Source organism: Ascaphus truei, chromosome 14, assembly GCF_040206685.1.
Source record: "Ascaphus truei isolate aAscTru1 chromosome 14, aAscTru1.hap1, whole genome shotgun sequence".
Taxonomy (NCBI): domain Eukaryota; kingdom Metazoa; phylum Chordata; class Amphibia; order Anura; family Ascaphidae; genus Ascaphus; species Ascaphus truei.
In genome coordinates this window covers 49,846,038-49,863,743 of record NC_134496.1, presented here as the reverse complement: position 1 = coordinate 49,863,743, position 17,706 = coordinate 49,846,038, and the positions used below count along the sequence as shown (strand labels likewise).

General features: G+C 52.9%; 1 protein-coding gene across 3 annotated transcripts in view; it reads left to right on the top strand.

Moving 5' to 3' along the window:
* The window catches only part of AP2M1 (adaptor related protein complex 2 subunit mu 1), a 33,503-nt gene extending 16,344 nt beyond the window's left edge, over positions 1–17,159 (top strand). For 2 of the 3 annotated variants that reach the window (XM_075570873.1, XM_075570872.1), the window contains exons 3-11: positions 1,340–1,605; positions 2,042–2,124; positions 9,534–9,669; positions 10,554–10,695; positions 12,390–12,509; positions 12,920–13,055; positions 13,215–13,312; positions 14,082–14,193; positions 15,959–17,159. In XM_075570873.1, coding sequence (XP_075426988.1) covers positions 1,340–1,605; positions 2,042–2,124; positions 9,534–9,669; positions 10,554–10,695; positions 12,390–12,509; positions 12,920–13,055; positions 13,215–13,312; positions 14,082–14,193; positions 15,959–16,093 — 1,228 coding nt within the window. In that variant the 3' untranslated portion in view covers positions 16,094–17,159. Of the gene's footprint in view, positions 1–1,339; positions 1,606–1,708; positions 1,772–1,861; positions 1,902–2,041; positions 2,125–9,533; positions 9,670–10,553; positions 10,696–12,389; positions 12,510–12,919; positions 13,056–13,214; positions 13,313–14,081; positions 14,194–15,958 lie in introns of those variants that run through there. The other variant, XM_075570874.1, reaches the window with a different exon arrangement.
* Positions 17,160–17,706: the final 547 nt, after the last annotated feature.

Sequence of the window (17,706 nt, the reverse complement as noted above, 5' to 3'; positions counted from 1 at the left end):
TTGCTTGGGTGAGCGCTGTTTATTTCACGTCTCCCACATGCACCTTGGTGACGCTTTATTATAAGGTGCTGTGGTGTCAGATTTGCCGGTGTGACGTTCCCCTGCTAGGTTTTCTGCCTTATCGGGCTCTTCTGGTGTGTGTGCTGTATTATTTTTTGGTATTTTTATTTCTAACCCTTTCTCTCATTGCTGTCACTGTCCTTTCCCTCGCTGGTGCCATCTTTCCATCTCATCTCCTCATTGGCTGCTGTAGCAATAGGTAAGATCACTCAACCTCTCACGTCTTGCTCTGTAGTGGCCGCTGTTTGCCTGTGCTTCTGCTGACCCCGCTGGGTCCCTGACCTCTGACCTTTTTGTTGTCTTCTCACAAGGGTATTTGTGTTATAACATATTAAAACATGGCACTTCTTCTCTGTATATGCCTCCTGACCTGCAGGGCATTGCTTAGATGTCAAATGTTTTGTACTAACTAAGAATGTATTAATTCTCTCATCACTGCTAGACGCGCTGAGCAGCAGAACCGACCCCTCCTGCTCTGGCTGGTTCTGGCACTAGCAGTCCTGCGATTTGGTCACTGTGATTGGGTCATACTAATCTAACATGAAAACATGGGTTTAACGTAGTTCAACATGTACTTTCCGCAGGCCCTACTCCTGTTTCAGCTTTAAAAGAACAATACTGAGCTGTGATACTCACTACCTGTGTGTCGGCAAAGCAAGAGCTACGAGTTACACACCTGTAATTTACTGTGGGTCTCTAGCAAGGAATGGGTTAATCTGGCACTGTTTAGAGATGGTAAACATTCTAAAACTTATGAACTATAACCTGCGGTTTGGCCTTCACAAGTGTGATATAAATGCTGCATATTCGTGTCGCACGTACACACGTATGAAGTGCATCACACAAGCCGATAGGGGTTTATAAAACGCCATGTGCTGTAGCTGCAAACAGCCTGCGTTCTCTAACCCGCTCACCACCTGTTCCCCTTTATCTCTGTATATTGAGGGCTAAACGCACTGCAGCAGAGGGAGGTTTTTCCCATACCCTGCACAATACTGCTGCCGCCTTTTGTACGATTTCTGTGATTAATAAAGGACAAGGTGACATTCCTAGCTAATTTGCGGTGTCATCCCGTCAGGCAGGCACTTTGGCAGGACAACCCAGTGCTCAAGAGCTTACAATTTAACTCCCCCTAGAAAAAAAAATGACAATTTAAGAATCCCCCTACTTATGGAGTTAACCCATTCCATGCCAGAGGCCAGCAGCGTAATTCTGTGGGTGTGACTGGGTTAACATACAATGCTTCTCGTATGACAGCCTGATTTTTTTTTGTCTGCAGGCGGAACGCAGTGGACGCTTTCCGTGTTAATGTCATCCACGCCCGCCAGCAGGTGCGTTCCCCCGTCACCAACATCGCCCGCACCAGCTTCTTCCATGTAAAACGTTCCAACATTTGGCTGGCGGCCGTCACCAAGCAGAATGTAAACGCCGCCATGGTGTTCGAGTTCCTGTACAAGATGTGCGACGTCATGACCGCCTACTTCGGCAAGATCAGCGAGGAGAATATCAAGAACAACTTTGTGCTCATCTACGAGCTGCTAGACGGTGAGAGTCCTGGGACTGCCGCAGCCGGTGCCATGCACCTCACTGTGCGGGCCTAGCTCAGGGAGCAACAAGGCCACACAGGGGCTGCAGTCCCACAATATCTTTGAGGAAGGGCTCAATGATAAAGGCCCTTTATTTTAAGCACATCTTGGGAAGTCGTAGGCAGGTAAAGCTCAATATTACGTGGGGTGGGGAGGGGGTGTGTCTGTTTCTCACACACTTTCCTAAAACTATATATATCTCTGGATTTCTACAGCATGAAAATGAGATGTCACCATACAGAGCTTGTGGAAAAGGTGATATTAACTAACATGCTTTTTTAAGATAAAGTATGGAGGAGTGTGTAACTCGCGGTGGTGATGTCCTGGTCCGCTGCATTTGATGCATGGTTATCTCTGCCTCTTGTTGGACACTAACCTCTGTTCTTCTTACACAGAGATCCTGGACTTTGGTTACCCTCAGAACTCGGAGACCGGCGCTCTGAAAACCTTCATCACCCAACAAGGGATTAAAAGCCAGGTAACCGCAGCTGGGGTTTCACTGCACCCGCTCTACACAAATATAACACACACCAACTGCCACTAAAGCAGCCATTTACTTCTCACACCATAACATTGAAAGGAATTTTTATTCTCTGCCTTTGCGTATTGTAAAGTTGTCTGTTGGTTTGAGCCGTCGTCCACTGTTATTTATATGCAGCATTCTCCATATATCCCACTTTATTCTGTGCTGTGCACATCCAGGGATAGACATACGTTTCCGATTTTGCATTTTTATCTTCCACCTTTCCAGTTAATCCCGCAGGCTGCAGATTGAAATGCTCTGTGTTGTAATATTCCCTTCCTACATCCAGTCCCCACTGCAAGGATTGTAGTGCTGCTCATTTTCGTGTGTGGTTGTGTGTGGTTGTGTGTGTGTGTTTTCCAAGCAATCTGGAGTAAAGAAAACGGCTGCAAAAGGGTATGTTACCACAATTCGGAAGGACCCGTATTTTAAGTGTCCGACGATTAATAAAATACGTTTCACTCCGAATTCTAGTAACATAGCCCTGTTGCAGCTGTTTTCTTTACTCCACATTTATTATGGTGTGCAACTGGCAGGTTGACACCAGCGGTTTTTCACGGGTAACCAGGTGGATTACCACGTTTAACATCCTGCGAGGGTGCGGAGGTGACTTCTCCCACATTTTTCTATAGCTCCAAGAAAACCTCCCCCGCATTGCATTGGTAGCAGTGAGTTCCTGAGTCAGGCTGGGCACGGCGCTGTGTGGATTCATACTCTGTATTACACTCCTGGTTCCGCTCCCTGCTGATGCCGGAGGGGCTGTTCTCTCTCTGACCCCCTTTGGAAGGAAGTTCACAGCTGCTTCCTGCACGCTGACACTGCGTTTTGCTTTTAGGAGGAGGGTGGGGGGAGGAGAGACCCTTGGTGAGGAGACAGGATGTTCCTGTGTTGCGGCAGGGAGAGGCCAGTCCTGTGCTGTGCACATGTTGCTAAAGGGAGTTCTCCTCTGCGCCTCGCTCTGTGAATACCCAGTAGTAACACCCTGCACTTCCCGTACTGAGGAAAATACCCAGTAGTAACACCCTGCACTGCCCGTACTGAGGAAAATACCCAGTAGTAACACCCTGCACTGCCCGTACTGAGGAAAATACCCAGTAGTAACACCCTGCACTGCCCGTACTGAGGAAAATACCCAGTAGTAACACCCTGCACTGCCCGTACTGAGGAAAATACCCAGTAGTAACACCCTGCACTGCCCGTACTGAGGAAAATACCCAGTAGTAACACCCTGCACTGCCCGTACTGAGGAAAATACCCAGTAGTAACACCCTGCACTGCCCGTACTGAGGAAAATACCCAGTAGTAACACCCTGCACTGCCCGTACTGAGGAAAATACCCAGTAGTAACACCCTGCACTGCCCGTACTGAGGAAAATACCCAGTAGTAACACCCTGCACTGCCCGTACTGAGGAAAATACCCAGTAGTAACACCCTGCACTGCCCGTACTGAGGAAAATACCCAGTAGTAACACCCTGCACTGCCCGTACTGAGGAAAATACCCAGTAGTAACACCCTGCACTGCCCGTACTGAGGAAAAATACCCAGTAGTAACACCCTGCACTGCCCGTACTGAGGAAAATACCCAGTAGTAACACCCTGCACTGCCCGTACTGAGGAAAAATACCCAGTAGTAACACCCTGCACTGCCCGTACTGAGGAAAATACCCAGTAGTAACACCCTGCACTGCCCGTACTGAGGAAAATACCCAGTAGTAACACCCTGCACTGCCCGTACTGAGGAAAATACCCAGTAGTAACACCCTGCACTGCCCGTACTGAGGAAAAATACCCAGTAGTAACACCCTGCACTGCCCGTACTGAGGAAAATACCCAGTAGTAACACCCTGCACTGCCCGTACTGAGGAAAAATACCCAGTAGTAACACCCTGCACTGCCCGTACTGAGGAAAATACCCAGTAGTAACACCCTGCACTGCCCGTACTGAGGAAAATACCCAGTAGTAACACCCTGCACTGCCCGTACTGAGGAAAATACCCAGTAGTAACACCCTGCACTGCCCGTACTGAGGAAAATACCCAGTAGTAACACCCTGCACTGCCCGTACTGAGGAAAATACCCAGTAGTAACACCCTGCACTGCCCGTACTGAGGAAAATACCCAGTAGTAACACCCTGCCCTGCCCGTACTGAGGAAAATACCCAGTAGTAACACCCTGCACTGCCCGTACTGAGGAAAATACCCAGTAGTAACACCCTGCACTGCCCGTACTGAGGAAAATACCCAGTAGTAACACCCTGCACTGCCCGTACTGAGGAAAATACCCAGTAGTAACACCCTGCACTGCCCGTACTGAGGAAAATACCCAGTAGTAACACCCTGCACTGCCCGTACTGAGGAAAATACCCAGTAGTAACACCCTGCACTGCCCGTACTGAGGAAAATACCCAGTAGTAACACCCTGCACTGCCCGTACTGAGGAAAATACCCAGTAGTAACACCCTGCACTGCCCGTACTGAGGAAAATACCCAGTAGTAACACCCTGCACTGCCCGTACTGAGGAAAAATACCCAGTAGTAACACCCTGCACTGCCCGTACTGAGGAAAATACCCAGTAGTAACACCCTGCACTGCCCGTACTGAGGAAAATACCCAGTAGTAACACCCTGCACTGCCCGTACTGAGGAAAATACCCAGTAGTAACACCCTGCACTGCCCGTACTGAGGAAAATACCCAGTAGTAACACCCTGCACTGCCCGTACTGAGGAAAATACCCAGTAGTAACACCCTGCACTGCCCGTACTGAGGAAAATACCCAGTAGTAACACCCTGCACTGCCCGTACTGAGGAAAATACCCAGTAGTAACACCCTGCACTGCCCGTACTGAGGAAAATACCCAGTAGTAACACCCTGCCCTGCCCGTACTGAGGAAAATACCCAGTAGTAACACCCTGCACTGCCCGTACTGAGGAAAATACCCAGTAGTAACACCCTGCACTGCCCGTACTGAGGAAAATACCCAGTAGTAACACCCTGCACTGCCCCTACTGAGGAAAATACCCAGTAGTAACACCCTGCACTGCCCGTACTGAGGAAAATACCCAGTAGTAACACCCTGCACTGCCCGTACTGAGGAAAATACCCAGTAGTAACACCCTGCACTGCCCGTACTGAGGAAAATACCCAGTAGTAACACCCTGCACTGCCCGTACTGAGGAAAATACCCAGTAGTAACACCCTGCACTGCCCGTACTGAGGAAAATACCCAGTAGTAACACCCTGCACTGCCCGTACTGAGGAAAATACCCAGTAGTAACACCCTGCACTGCCCGTACTGAGGAAAATACCCAGTAGTAACACCCTGCACTGCCCGTACTGAGGAAAAATACCCAGTAGTAACACCCTGCACTGCCCGTACTGAGGAAAATACCCAGTAGTAACACCCTGCACTGCCCGTACTGAGGAAAATACCCAGTAGTAACACCCTGCACTGCCCGTACTGAGGAAAATACCCAGTAGTAACACCCTGCACTGCCCGTACTGAGGAAAATACCCAGTAGTAACACCCTGCACTGCCCGTACTGAGGAAAATACCCAGTAGTAACACCCTGCACTGCCCGTACTGAGGAAAATACCCAGTAGTAACACCCTGCACTGCCCGTACTGAGGAAAATACCCAGTAGTAACACCCTGCACTGCCCGTACTGAGGAAAATACCCAGTAGTAACACCCTGCCCTGCCCGTACTGAGGAAAATACCCAGTAGTAACACCCTGCACTGCCCGTACTGAGGAAAATACCCAGTAGTAACACCCTGCACTGCCCGTACTGAGGAAAATACCCAGTAGTAACACCCTGCACTGCCCCTACTGAGGAAAATACCCAGTAGTAACACCCTGCACTGCCCGTACTGAGGAAAATACCCAGTAGTAACACCCTGCACTGCCCGTACTGAGGAAAATACCCAGTAGTAACACCCTGCACTGCCCGTACTGAGGAAAATACCCAGTAGTAACACCCTGCACTGCCCGTACTGAGGAAAATACCCAGTAGTAACACCCTGCACTGCCCGTACTGAGGAAAATACCCAGTAGTAACACCCTGCACTGCCCGTACTGAGGAAAATACCCAGTAGTAACACCCTGCACTGCCCGTACTGAGGAAAATACCCAGTAGTAACACCCTGCACTGCCCGTACTGAGGAAAATACCCAGTAGTAACACCCTGCACTGCCCGTACTGAGGAAAATACCCAGTAGTAACACCCTGCACTGCCCGTACTGAGGAAAAATACCCAGTAGTAACACCCTGCACTGCCCGTACTGAGGAAAATACCCAGTAGTAACACCCTGCACTGCCCGTACTGAGGAAAATACCCAGTAGTAACACCCTGCACTGCCCGTACTGAGGAAAATACCCAGTAGTAACACCCTGCACTGCCCGTACTGAGGAAAATACCCAGTAGTAACACCCTGCACTGCCCGTACTGAGGAAAATACCCAGTAGTAACACCCTGCACTGCCCGTACTGAGGAAAATACCCAGTAGTAACACCCTGCACTGCCCGTACTGAGGAAAATACCCAGTAGTAACACCCTGCACTGCCCGTACTGAGGAAAATACCCAGTAGTAACACCCTGCCCTGCCCGTACTGAGGAAAATACCCAGTAGTAACACCCTGCACTGCCCGTACTGAGGAAAATACCCAGTAGTAACACCCTGCACTGCCCGTACTGAGGAAAATACCCAGTAGTAACACCCTGCACTGCCCCTACTGAGGAAAATACCCAGTAGTAACACCCTGCACTGCCCGTACTGAGGAAAATACCCAGTAGTAACACCCTGCACTGCCCGTACTGAGGAAAATACCCAGTAGTAACACCCTGCACTGCCCGTACTGAGGAAAATACCCAGTAGTAACACCCTGCACTGCCCGTACTGAGGAAAATACCCAGTAGTAACACCCTGCACTGCCCGTACTGAGGAAAATACCCAGTAGTAACACCCTGCACTGCCCGTACTGAGGAAAATACCCAGTAGTAACACCCTGCCCGTACTAACGAGGCCCCTCCAGGTCTCCCCTTTGGTCTTCAGTCCGTGTGACAGTTTGTATTGATGGCTGCGGCGCGCCCTTCTCCCCGCGCTGCCTGGGACTGAGCACATTGCTGCTAAATGCTGCTTTGCTATTGGGATGCTCACATATTGAGGCCTGTCCTGTCCTCTCTTGCTGTGGAGCATGGACGTAGAAAATAAAAAGATGGCGCTAAATGAGCTTGCAGCAATGTAAGTAATGGTATTATTATCACTATACAAAAGGAATGGCGCCTGCTGCTGAGGTATATTGGAAGGGAGTCTTCAATTCCCATACGCATATAAAGAATAGGTGACAGGAAAATATATTTCAGCGCATGGGATCAATTTAAGGAGAGAACTTAATGTCTCAGAGAAGCCTGCAGTGCATAGCAAAGCAATATATCCACAGCATGGAAAGCAATGTGTAGCAGGCACCTCGGCAGCGGAGGGGTGAATGTTTACAATGTTACGAAGAAATGCCAGTGTGTCCACTGTCAGGTGCCTGTAAGTAATAAGTGATCAGATGCTCAGCCTGCTCATCATAAGGGCCTTTCTCGGCTAGTTTTGCCCTGGGTACTAAATGCTTTATCCCCCCTCTGCCTCCCTCATCCCGCCTCCCCTCTCCCAGCTCTAACTGGACTTCTCTTGTTTTTGTTCCTGTGTTTCCTGACCCGCTTGTCCGCTCTCCCCCGCGTGTGCCTCCCGTGTCGCTCCGCATTGCTTCCACTCTCTCTCCGCTGCGCGTGTCTGGACCTGTAGCACCAGGTAGGAGCGGATGGAACAGGGTGCGGCGCTGGTGCTTATCTGTGGGCTCCTGCAGTTCTAACTCTCCTCCTTCAGAAAAGCAGACCTTTCTGGCTCCTGGATAATGAAGATGAAAACCTCCCTTAGAGCATGGATCTTTCCCGGTGTAGATACTTCCGGATTTCTTCAGATCGAATGAAGTCTTCATCACCTCAGAGAATAGGAGAAAAGAAAACGCTGCATGCTACCATAGAGTATTATCCTTAGGGTGAAACAATAGCTGCTAATGATCAGGGATGAACTGCAGAGGGTACATTGAAGCATAAAATGTAATAATCCATATGGAAACAAAATAAAAGATTGTTAACACAATCTAAACATAAAATGTACATTTAGACACACATCTTCTCTCCTCCACCGAGTAAAAATTAGAATCCTCACGAACAGTAACTAGGACGTGTGGGTTCCACTGGTGCTCTGGTCCCAACTTTGTAGCTGGAGATCAGTCCCGACCCCTCCGACTCGTCGCCTTTCGGCTCCTCACTTCCGAATGCTTCCAGTTATGGGGTCCTCTGTGCCACAACACCCTACGCGTTTCAAGACTCAGATTGCGGGTCTCTTCCTTGGGGGAAGAGGCACGTGCACGCGCCCCCTCACCTTGGGACCGGAGCGCCAGTGGAATCCACACACTAAGGCTTATGTCCTAGTTACTGTTCGTGAGTAGGATTCTAATTTTTACTCGGTGGAGGAGAGATGTGTCTAAATGTACAAGTGTACATGTTTTTTATTTTATTTTGTTTCCATATGGATTATTAAATTTTATGCTTCAATGTACCCTCTGCCGTTCATCCCTGATCATTAGCAGCTATTGTTTTCACCCTAAGGATAATACTCTATGGTAGCATGCAGCGTTTTCTTTTCTCCTATTCTCTGAGGTGATGAAGACTTCATGCGATCTGAAGAAATCCGGAAGTATCTACACCGGGAAAGATCCATGCTCTAAGGGAGGTTTTCAGCTTCATTATCCAAGTACCAAAAAGGTCTGCTTTTCAGAACTAATTCCAACTGGTTGTCAGACAGTTAGGCTGCGTTTTGGACCTCAAGTTACAGGACTTTATTCACTTATGTATTGTATCGGAATATTATATTGCATTGTGACACCAGCGCTATTTTGCACTAACCAATTACCCATCTAACTCTCCTCCTGCATCGCACTGGGTGTTAATAACGAACACTTCTGACTCGGGTTAAGGATTCCAACATAGTGCAACAGCTCTGCTGGCAGAAGAGCTAGCAACTCACTGACAAGCAAACCCCTCTGGCAGTAAATAGGTTAACCCCGTCAGTGCTTGGACCATACAGCACTTGAGATATTTAGAGAGTGACCCCATTTTGTTCTCTTTTACATGGACCAGCCTAAACGAAGCTGCGTATTCCCACAAGTAGGGAAAATATTACATGTTAAATGCCCTGCTCATTAGTATAAAGGTGTCGGTGTGCATTATAGTGTACTATAGAAGACCTCCATTGGAGTGTACCTTCCTCACTGACTGGGGGGCTACTCATACGATCCTCTGTCCCTCGCAGACCAAGGAGGAGCAGTCTCAGATCACCAGCCAGGTGACCGGACAGATCGGCTGGAGGCGTGAGGGGATCAAGTATCGACGTAATGAGCTATTCCTGGACGTGCTGGAGAGCGTCAACCTGCTGATGTCCCCACAGGGTGAGTGCTGGGTACATCAAGGGCTAACAAGGGGGCGTACATAACGGCTGATCTGTCGTCTTCATGCGCTGTGTGTATAAGGCTTCGTCCAGGGTGAGGGCGCGCTCGCCATCAGAAAATGAAAATCAATTGTAGCGTCCATATTGTGCGCGTGCGTGAGGCACAATGCAGAGACCTTTTTTTTTTTTGTCGCGTGTCGCGCTTGCCCTGGTCTCGTGCTCGGTTCAGCAAATAAGGGTGAACCGCTCACGTGACGTCACGGGCACGCCCCTTTACGCGCGCAACTAGCAGGGCCAAGAAACGACGAGCGGCTGACGTCACAGCGCTCGAGCACAAGCGCGCTTGCTTTTACCCTGCACGCGGCCACACGCTGCGCCCAGGCTGGGAGTGCGCGCGCCGTGAGGTCTGCTCTGCTCGACCGATTTCCGGCAGCCAGTTGCGCACGCGGGGGGGGGGGGGGGGGGGCATGACGCAGGACATTTTAAAATGGAGATAGCGGTGGCCCTTGCTGAGGTAAGTATCTCCTGAAGCAGGGGTTCCCCGTAGCTGAAATTAAAGCATTTCAGCTTCAGAGCCCCCCTGCTTCAACACTACAACTAAACAATGAAAAGTAAAGAAACAAACTGCAACCCGCATTGCTGCTTTAAGATACCACACAACTTTTTTCATTTGTTTTTTGTTCTTTTACATTAATTTAGCAGAATAGAACATTTCAGGGGATTGTCTAATAAACTGGTATTGAACTGAAAACCTTTACAGTAAAAGCACCTTTAAGATCTGCGTCACATGGCTGGAGGAGCGCCGATATGACGCATATGGGTGTGTGGTGTCGGGTGAGTGACGCCTCGCAGGTTATGAACCCTCCATCCCCTCCTTGCTCTCAGGTCAGGTGCTCAGCGCTCATGTGTCTGGCCGCGTGGTGATGAAGAGCTATCTGAGCGGGATGCCCGAGTGCAAGTTTGGCATGAACGACAAGATAGTCATCGAGAAACAGGGCAAAGGAACCGCTGACGAGACGAGCAAAACGTGAGTGGGATGGAGGGCGACAGGAAACACAAGTCGGATATTCCGACTTCCCCTCTCGTATACCTGAGCTGTCAGTGTCCTGGGACAGTAAGGCAGGTCCCAGGCCCAGCTCTCGGGGTGAGACGGAGCATAGTGCAGTGCTGGGTGTGTTTCTGTGACAAACCTTTGTTCTGTAGTTATGTTCGCCCTGGCGTGTGTCTTAGTGGTGTGCTATGTGGGTGGTGTAGCACGGCTGTATGCGTGGTGTGGTGTAGCACGGTGGTATGCGTGCCATGCTGTGTGCAGGTGGTGCGTGCCGCTGTGTGCGTTCCCGCTGTGTGCGTGCCGGCGGTGCGTTCCCGCTGTGTGCGTGCCGGCGGTGCGTTTCCGCTGTGTGCGTGCCGGCGGTGCGTTCCCGCTGTGTGCGTGCCGGCGGTGCGTTCCCGCTGTGTGCGTGCCGGCGGTGCGTTCCCGCTGTGTGCGTGCCGGCGGTGCGTTCCCGCTGTGTGCGTGCCGGCGGTGCGTTCCCGCTGTGTGCGTGCCGGCGGTGCGTTCCCGCTGTGTGCGTGCCGGCGGTGCGTTCCCGCTGTGTGCGTGCCGGTGGTGCTTTCCCGCTGTGTGCGTGCCGGCGGTGCGTTCCCGCTGTGTGCGTGCCGGCGGTGCGTTCCCGCTGTGTGCGTGCCGGCGGTGCGTTCCCGCTGTGTGCGTGCCGGCGGTGCGTTCCCGCTGTGTGCGTGCCGGCGGTGCGTTCCCGCTGTGTGCGTGCCGGCGGTGCGTTCCCGCTGTGTGCGTGCCCGCTGTGTGCGTGCCGGCGGTGCGTTCCCGCTGTGTGCGTGCCGGCGGTGCGTTCCCGCTGTGTGCGTGCCGGCGGTGCGTTCCCGCTGTGTGCGTGCCGGCGGTGCGTTCCCGCTGTGTGCGTGCCGGCGGTGCGTTCCCGCTGTGTGCGTGCCGGCGGTGCGTTCCCGCTGTGTGCGTGCCGGCGGTGCGTTCCCGCTGTGTGCGTGCCGGCGGTGCGTTCCCGCTGTGTGCGTGCCGGCGGTGCGTTCCCGCTGTGTGCGTGCCGGCGGTGCGTTCCCGCTGTGTGCGTGCCGGCGGTGCGTTCCCGCTGTGTGCGTGCCGGCGGTGCGTTCCCGCTGTGTGCGTGCCGGCGGTGCGTTCCCGCTGTGTGTGTGCCGGCGGTGCGTTCCCGCTGTGTGCGTTCCCGCTGTGCGTGCCGGGGGTGCGTTCCCGCTGTGTGCGTGCCGGGGGTGCATTGCCGGCGGTGCGTTGCCGCTGTGTGCGTGCCGGCGGTGCGTTCCCGCTGTGTGCGTGCCCGCTGTGTGCGTGCCGGCGGTGCGTTCCCGCTGTGTGCGTGCCGGCGGTGCGTTCCCGCTGTGTGCGTGCCGGCGGTGCGTTCCCGCTGTGTGCGTGCCCGCTGTGTGCGTGCCGGCGGTGCGTTCCCGCTGTGTGCGTGCCGGCGGTGCGTTCCCGCTGTGTGCGTGCCGGCGGTGCGTTCCCGCTGTGTGCGTGCCGGCGGTGCGTTCCCGCTGTGTGCGTGCCGGCGGTGCGTTCCCGCTGTGTGCGTGCCGGGGGTGCGTTCCCGCTGTGTGCGTGCCGGGGGTGCGTTCCCGCTGTGTGCGTGCCGGGGGTGCGTTCCTGCTGTGTGTGTGCCGTGCGGGTGGTGTGTGTGCGTACGTGCCGTGCGGGTGGTGTAATACTCTGCCTCTGCGTTTCAGGGGGAAGCAATCCATCGCCATTGATGACTGTACATTCCACCAGTGCGTCCGGCTCAGCAAGTTTGACTCGGAGCGCAGCATTAGCTTCATCCCCCCGGACGGAGAGTTTGAGCTGATGAGGTACGTTTTCTGCGGCCTGTGTTTTGTTTTGGCGGGGCAGCCTGACGCTTTTTTACCCATGGAACCCACCAAAAGGCGCAACAACTTAACCCACGCAGCTTCATGTTGGCTTGAGGAGGGTACTTATCTCCCTAAAGCCACATTCTCCTCCTTACCGCGCCCTCACCGGTTTGTCACCAGACTGAGCACAACTCAAGTTTGAGAGATTTGACCACATCTGAGCTATAAAAATGGCCATTATTGCCATTGAGCCAATACATATGGGAATAAGGGCATTCCCCTTCATCGCTGGCATTGCCGCCTGCCTTGTCCGGTGTAGCGTAGGCTGTGGCTGAACGCGTTCAATTCTTCCTAAGTCAAGTGGTGGTTGACGCCATATAAATGTAAGTTGTTCTCCCCTCACCCTGAAGGTACCGCACCACAAAGGACATCATCCTGCCGTTCCGGGTCATCCCTCTCGTGCGCGAGGTGGGACGCACCAAGCTGGAGGTCAAGGTGGTGATTAAATCCAACTTCAAGCCCTCCCTACTGGCCCAGAAGATAGAGGTGATTGGGGGGATTGTGGGGGAGGGGGGTAGTGAAGTCTGCTGATGAGAACATTATTATCTTGTGTCGCAAGCCTGAACAATGGCTTGTTATTGAGGGGTTGGAGAGGTAAAAACTTGGGATTTTGTGACCAATTCTATCCTCCGTCGTCTCGTGTAGGTTCGGATACCAACTCCACTCAACACCAGCGGGGTGCAGGTCATCTGTATGAAGGGCAAAGCCAAGTACAAGGCCAGCGAGAACGCCATTGTGTGGAAGTAAGGGCCTCTAATTGGCTGTGTGCGCTCTCATGAAGAGATTAACGGCTGCACCGGGGAACGCGTTCTGCATCAGATGCCTGCTTAACCCTTTAACTGACCCAGAAACTCTGCTGTGCAGTGCGGAAGATATTGAGCATGCGGCTAACCAGAATAACACTATTTGGCTGATAATTGACCGGCTGCAGCCAACTCCCCAAGGGTTAGAATATAATCCGCAGGTAAAACAGAGACATGCCTGGCGTCCGAGAGAAGGACGTGCTGTGGAGATGTGCACCCGGGCAGGGGGTGTTGTACCCACAGCAGATGGTGGGGGGGAGAGTGGGGGAGGTTCTGCTAGGAGATGGGAGTTTAATGTCCTCACTGCCCGACTCCACAGAGCAAAGGTCTGAGGTGACACTGGGTCGCGACATTGAATTTGATGACCGATGAGAACCAGTTACGTACTTTTAAGATCTCAGGCTCCATTTGATCCTTGTCTTTCTCTCATATTTACGATTGATTTGTCTAGCCCAATAATTAGTTTAATTGCCTGACTTGTTGCCCCTACCACCTCTGGGAGGCTATTCCATGAATCCACCCCCCCCCCCCCCTCCTCCCCCCTCCTCCCCTTTCCTTGAAGTAGTTCCTCACATTTTCCCTCGGCCTTCGCTCCAGCATGGCAAGGCGGGGGTTATTCCAGCATTGGGGGAAAGGTGTGTGAGCCTTCCCGTTAGCAGGGTGCTGGGGTCTCGTCCTCCCCTCTCTGACCCTTCTGTCTCCGCCTCAGGATAAAGCGCATGGCCGGTATGAAGGAGTCCCAGATCAGCGCCGAGATTGAGCTCCTTCCAACCAATGACAAGAAGAAGTGGGCTCGGCCGCCCATCTCCATGAACTTCGAGGTGAGGGAAGAGTCGCAGCTGTGCAGGAGGGGCCGGGTGTGGTCGCAGCTGTGCGGGAGGGGCCGGGTGTGGTCGCAGCTGTGCGGGAGGGGCCGGGTGTGGTCGCAGCTGTGCGGGAGGGGCCTGGGATGGGTGTGGTCGCAGCTGTGCGGGAGGGGCCAGGAATGGGTGTGGTCGCAGCTGTGCGGGAGGGGCCTGGGATGGGTGTGGTCGCAGCTGTGCGGGAGGGGCCTGGGGTGGGTGTGGTCGCAGCTGTGCGGGAGGGGCCTGGGGTGGGTGTGGTCGCAGCTGTGCGGGAGGGGCCAGGGATGGGTGTGGTCGCAGCTGTGCGGGAGGGGCCTGGGAATGGGTGTGTGTTCGCAGCTGTGCGGGAGGGGCCTGGGGTGGGTGTGGTCGCAGCTGTGCGGGAGGGGCCAGGGGTGGGTGTGGTCGCAGCTGTGCGGGAGGGGCCAGGGATGGGTGTGGTCGCAGCTGTGCGGGAGGGGCCAGGGATGGGTGTGGTCGCAGCTGTGCGGGAGGGGCCTGGGAATGGGTGTGGTCGCAGCTGTGCGGGAGGGGCCTGGGAATGGGTGTGGTCGCAGCTGTGCGGGAGGGGCCTGGGGTGGGTGTGGTCGCAGCTGTGCGGGAGGGGCCTGGGGTGGGTGTGGTCGCAGCTGTGCGGGAGGGGCCTGGGGTGGGTGTGGTCGCAGCTGTGCGGGAGGGGCCTGGGGTGGGTGTGGTCGCAGCTGTGTACATCAGACCGGAGGGACTGCCTGCCCGCCCCTTAGAGCTCACATAGTATGGTGGGAGCAGAGACAGGGGAGGTCGGGGGAGGGCGGAAGAAGCATGTCAGGGCAATATACAGATCTCAAGATCAGTGTTTTTCAACCAGGATTCCCTTAAATTTTCAGGTAATTTTTAAATTGTACGAAATACAGAAGAATTTACAATGCATCTGATCTCAGACGCGCTATTAGAGAGGGTTGGGGTTCCTTACAATGCATCTGATCTCAGACGCGCTATTAGAGAGGGTTGGGGTTCCTTACTATGCATCTGATCTCAGACGCGCTATTAGAGAGGGTTGGGGTTCCTTACTATGCATCTGATCTCAGACGCGCTATTAGAGAGGGTCGGGGTTCCTTACAATGCATCTGATCTCAGACGCGCTATTAGAGAGGGTCGGGGTTCCTTACAATGCATCTGATCTCAGACGCGCTATTAGAGAGGGTCGGGGTTCCTTACTATGCATCTGATCTCAGACGCGCTATTAGAGAGGGTCGGGGTTCCTTACTATGCATCTGATCTCAGACGCGCTATTAGAGAGGGTCGGGGTTCCTTACAATGCCTCTGATCTCAAACACGCTATTAGAGAGGTTTGGGGTTCCTCAGAATTTCACATGGGGTTCCTTAACCAAAAAAAAAAGTTGGGGACCACTGCTCTAGACCATTAAGTATTTGATTGTGGGGTAGGAGGATGCTTTGGGAGCGCTATGAGAAGAGTCCTGGGGAGCAGTTAGGGGGATAGGACTCCTTCTATCACATTCTCCTAACCTGTGGTATTACTTTTTAATCTTCTATACAGAAGTTTGAGTTGAATTCCTGCCCGTCACTTACTCTGCGTGGTCTCTGGGAAATCCTGTTACCTCCCTATAATCACACAGCAGGATTGGGCTGCCCGGGTCCTACCCCAGGGGCGAATATAAATAAATGTCTCTTCTCGTGTGGCTGCAGATGGATGGGGGGGGGGGGGGATATCCCATTAACACTATATCGCTGCCTCCTTCAGGTTCCTTTCGCTCCGTCCGGCCTCAAAGTTCGATATCTGAAGGTGTTTGAGCCGAAGCTGAACTACAGCGACCACGACGTGATAAAATGGGTGCGCTACATCGGGCGCAGCGGGATATACGAGACGCGGTGTTAGCGTGCTGAGAGGAAAGAAAGGAGCAGCATCCACCACTAAACCTACCCCCCTTCCAGCTATCCCCCTCCTTCTAAAGGGGATCAGCACACGGACCCTAGTGTCAGAAAAGGGAAGGAAGCCTGGAGGTGGGGTGTGTAGGATGCTCCTTCCTTCATCCGCCGGACCATTGCTGCACACCCCTTCAGCACTAAATGAGTTAACCATACATGTAGGCATCTCTAAAGGATGTGGGGTCCCTTCAGCCCCCCCTGTGGGTGAGGAGACAGCCCGGTGGTCCCTCTTCTTACTGTGGTTTCTGAATCCATGGTGTCCACCTCACATCCAGACCTATCCCTGTATTCTCATCTCCCTCCCGCCGTGATTATCGCTGGCAGATAGTATTGCTGTCCATGCTCGGGCTTCTTTGGCCCAGTATATAGTACTGTCCTCATGCTTTCCTCCCCCCCCCCCCCCCCCCCCTATTATAGGTAGCAGCCTCGTGGTCACTGTGTCCTTCCCCGAGTATTTGTTTGTCCTGACAGAGCGTTACACACGGAGACCCGCGCAGCATCTCCAGCTATCGCCTCGGAGAGAAGGATTTGGGGTAGAGGGTGGGGGAGCAGAGCAGTGTCGGGGGGGGGGGGGGGGAGAGGGTAAAGCGGCATCCTCCACGTTTCTATCCCTGGAGGGGTACTACACTGCATTAGATGTATAATTCTGTATTGCGATTATTTGTTGACTAAATGAAGGAATTGGGAATAGTTTGAGCCTTTGTGTCACCACTGCTTTCCTCATGTTACAAGATGGTGACTGGATCATGAAACGGACACCCCACCCGCGCAGTCCCTCATTGTAACCTTTGTCAGGGTGTGTTGGGTTAACCCTATCACTGCCAGAGAGCAGTCACTAGTACTGAACCCGCATTGGTGGTTGTTCGTTTGTAAGGCTTGATCTCTATGACCCCTCCCTCACATCCATGTGCTTCTCGTGCTGTGACTTCTCCCTCACATCCATGTGCTTCTCGTGCTGTGACTTACTCTGTTTTCTTTGTGATGGTTATTGACCTAATAAACAATATAGAACCAAAGTCTGTGTCCGTCCCTGTGCAAATGCTCTGCAGAGAGGTCTGCACTGCGCTCTCTGAACTCAGACGTCTTTATAACAGGGTTCTTGGAGAATGGTGAGTGCGCTGATGTGGTCTCTAAATTATTTTTGGAAAGACAAATCGGACGCACACTTCTTGCTAAAAGAAAGTAAGATTTTATTTATTTTGTGACAAATGACCAACTATTCAGACGGCAATTGACCTTTTATCACTGAGAAGAACGTGTAATACTGACCGAAATCCCCCAAGAAACTACCAAGTGAAAGGGAGTGTTGCTGGGGTACATGGTGATGACATCACCGGCGCGATCCCTCCACCAAGGAGACATTCCTCCAGTGAGTGTCCCCAGGGTGACAATGGCAGCAGGGCATCAACATGGAGGCGTGCAAAACTGGTACGACATTGGTTCCCAACTCCAGTCCTCCCAACATGTTGGATTTTAAGGGTATCTGCATCAGTCAAAATGTGCCACCTGTGCTGAAGCAGGGGTATCCTTTAAGACCTGCCCTGTTGGGGGAGGACTGGAGTT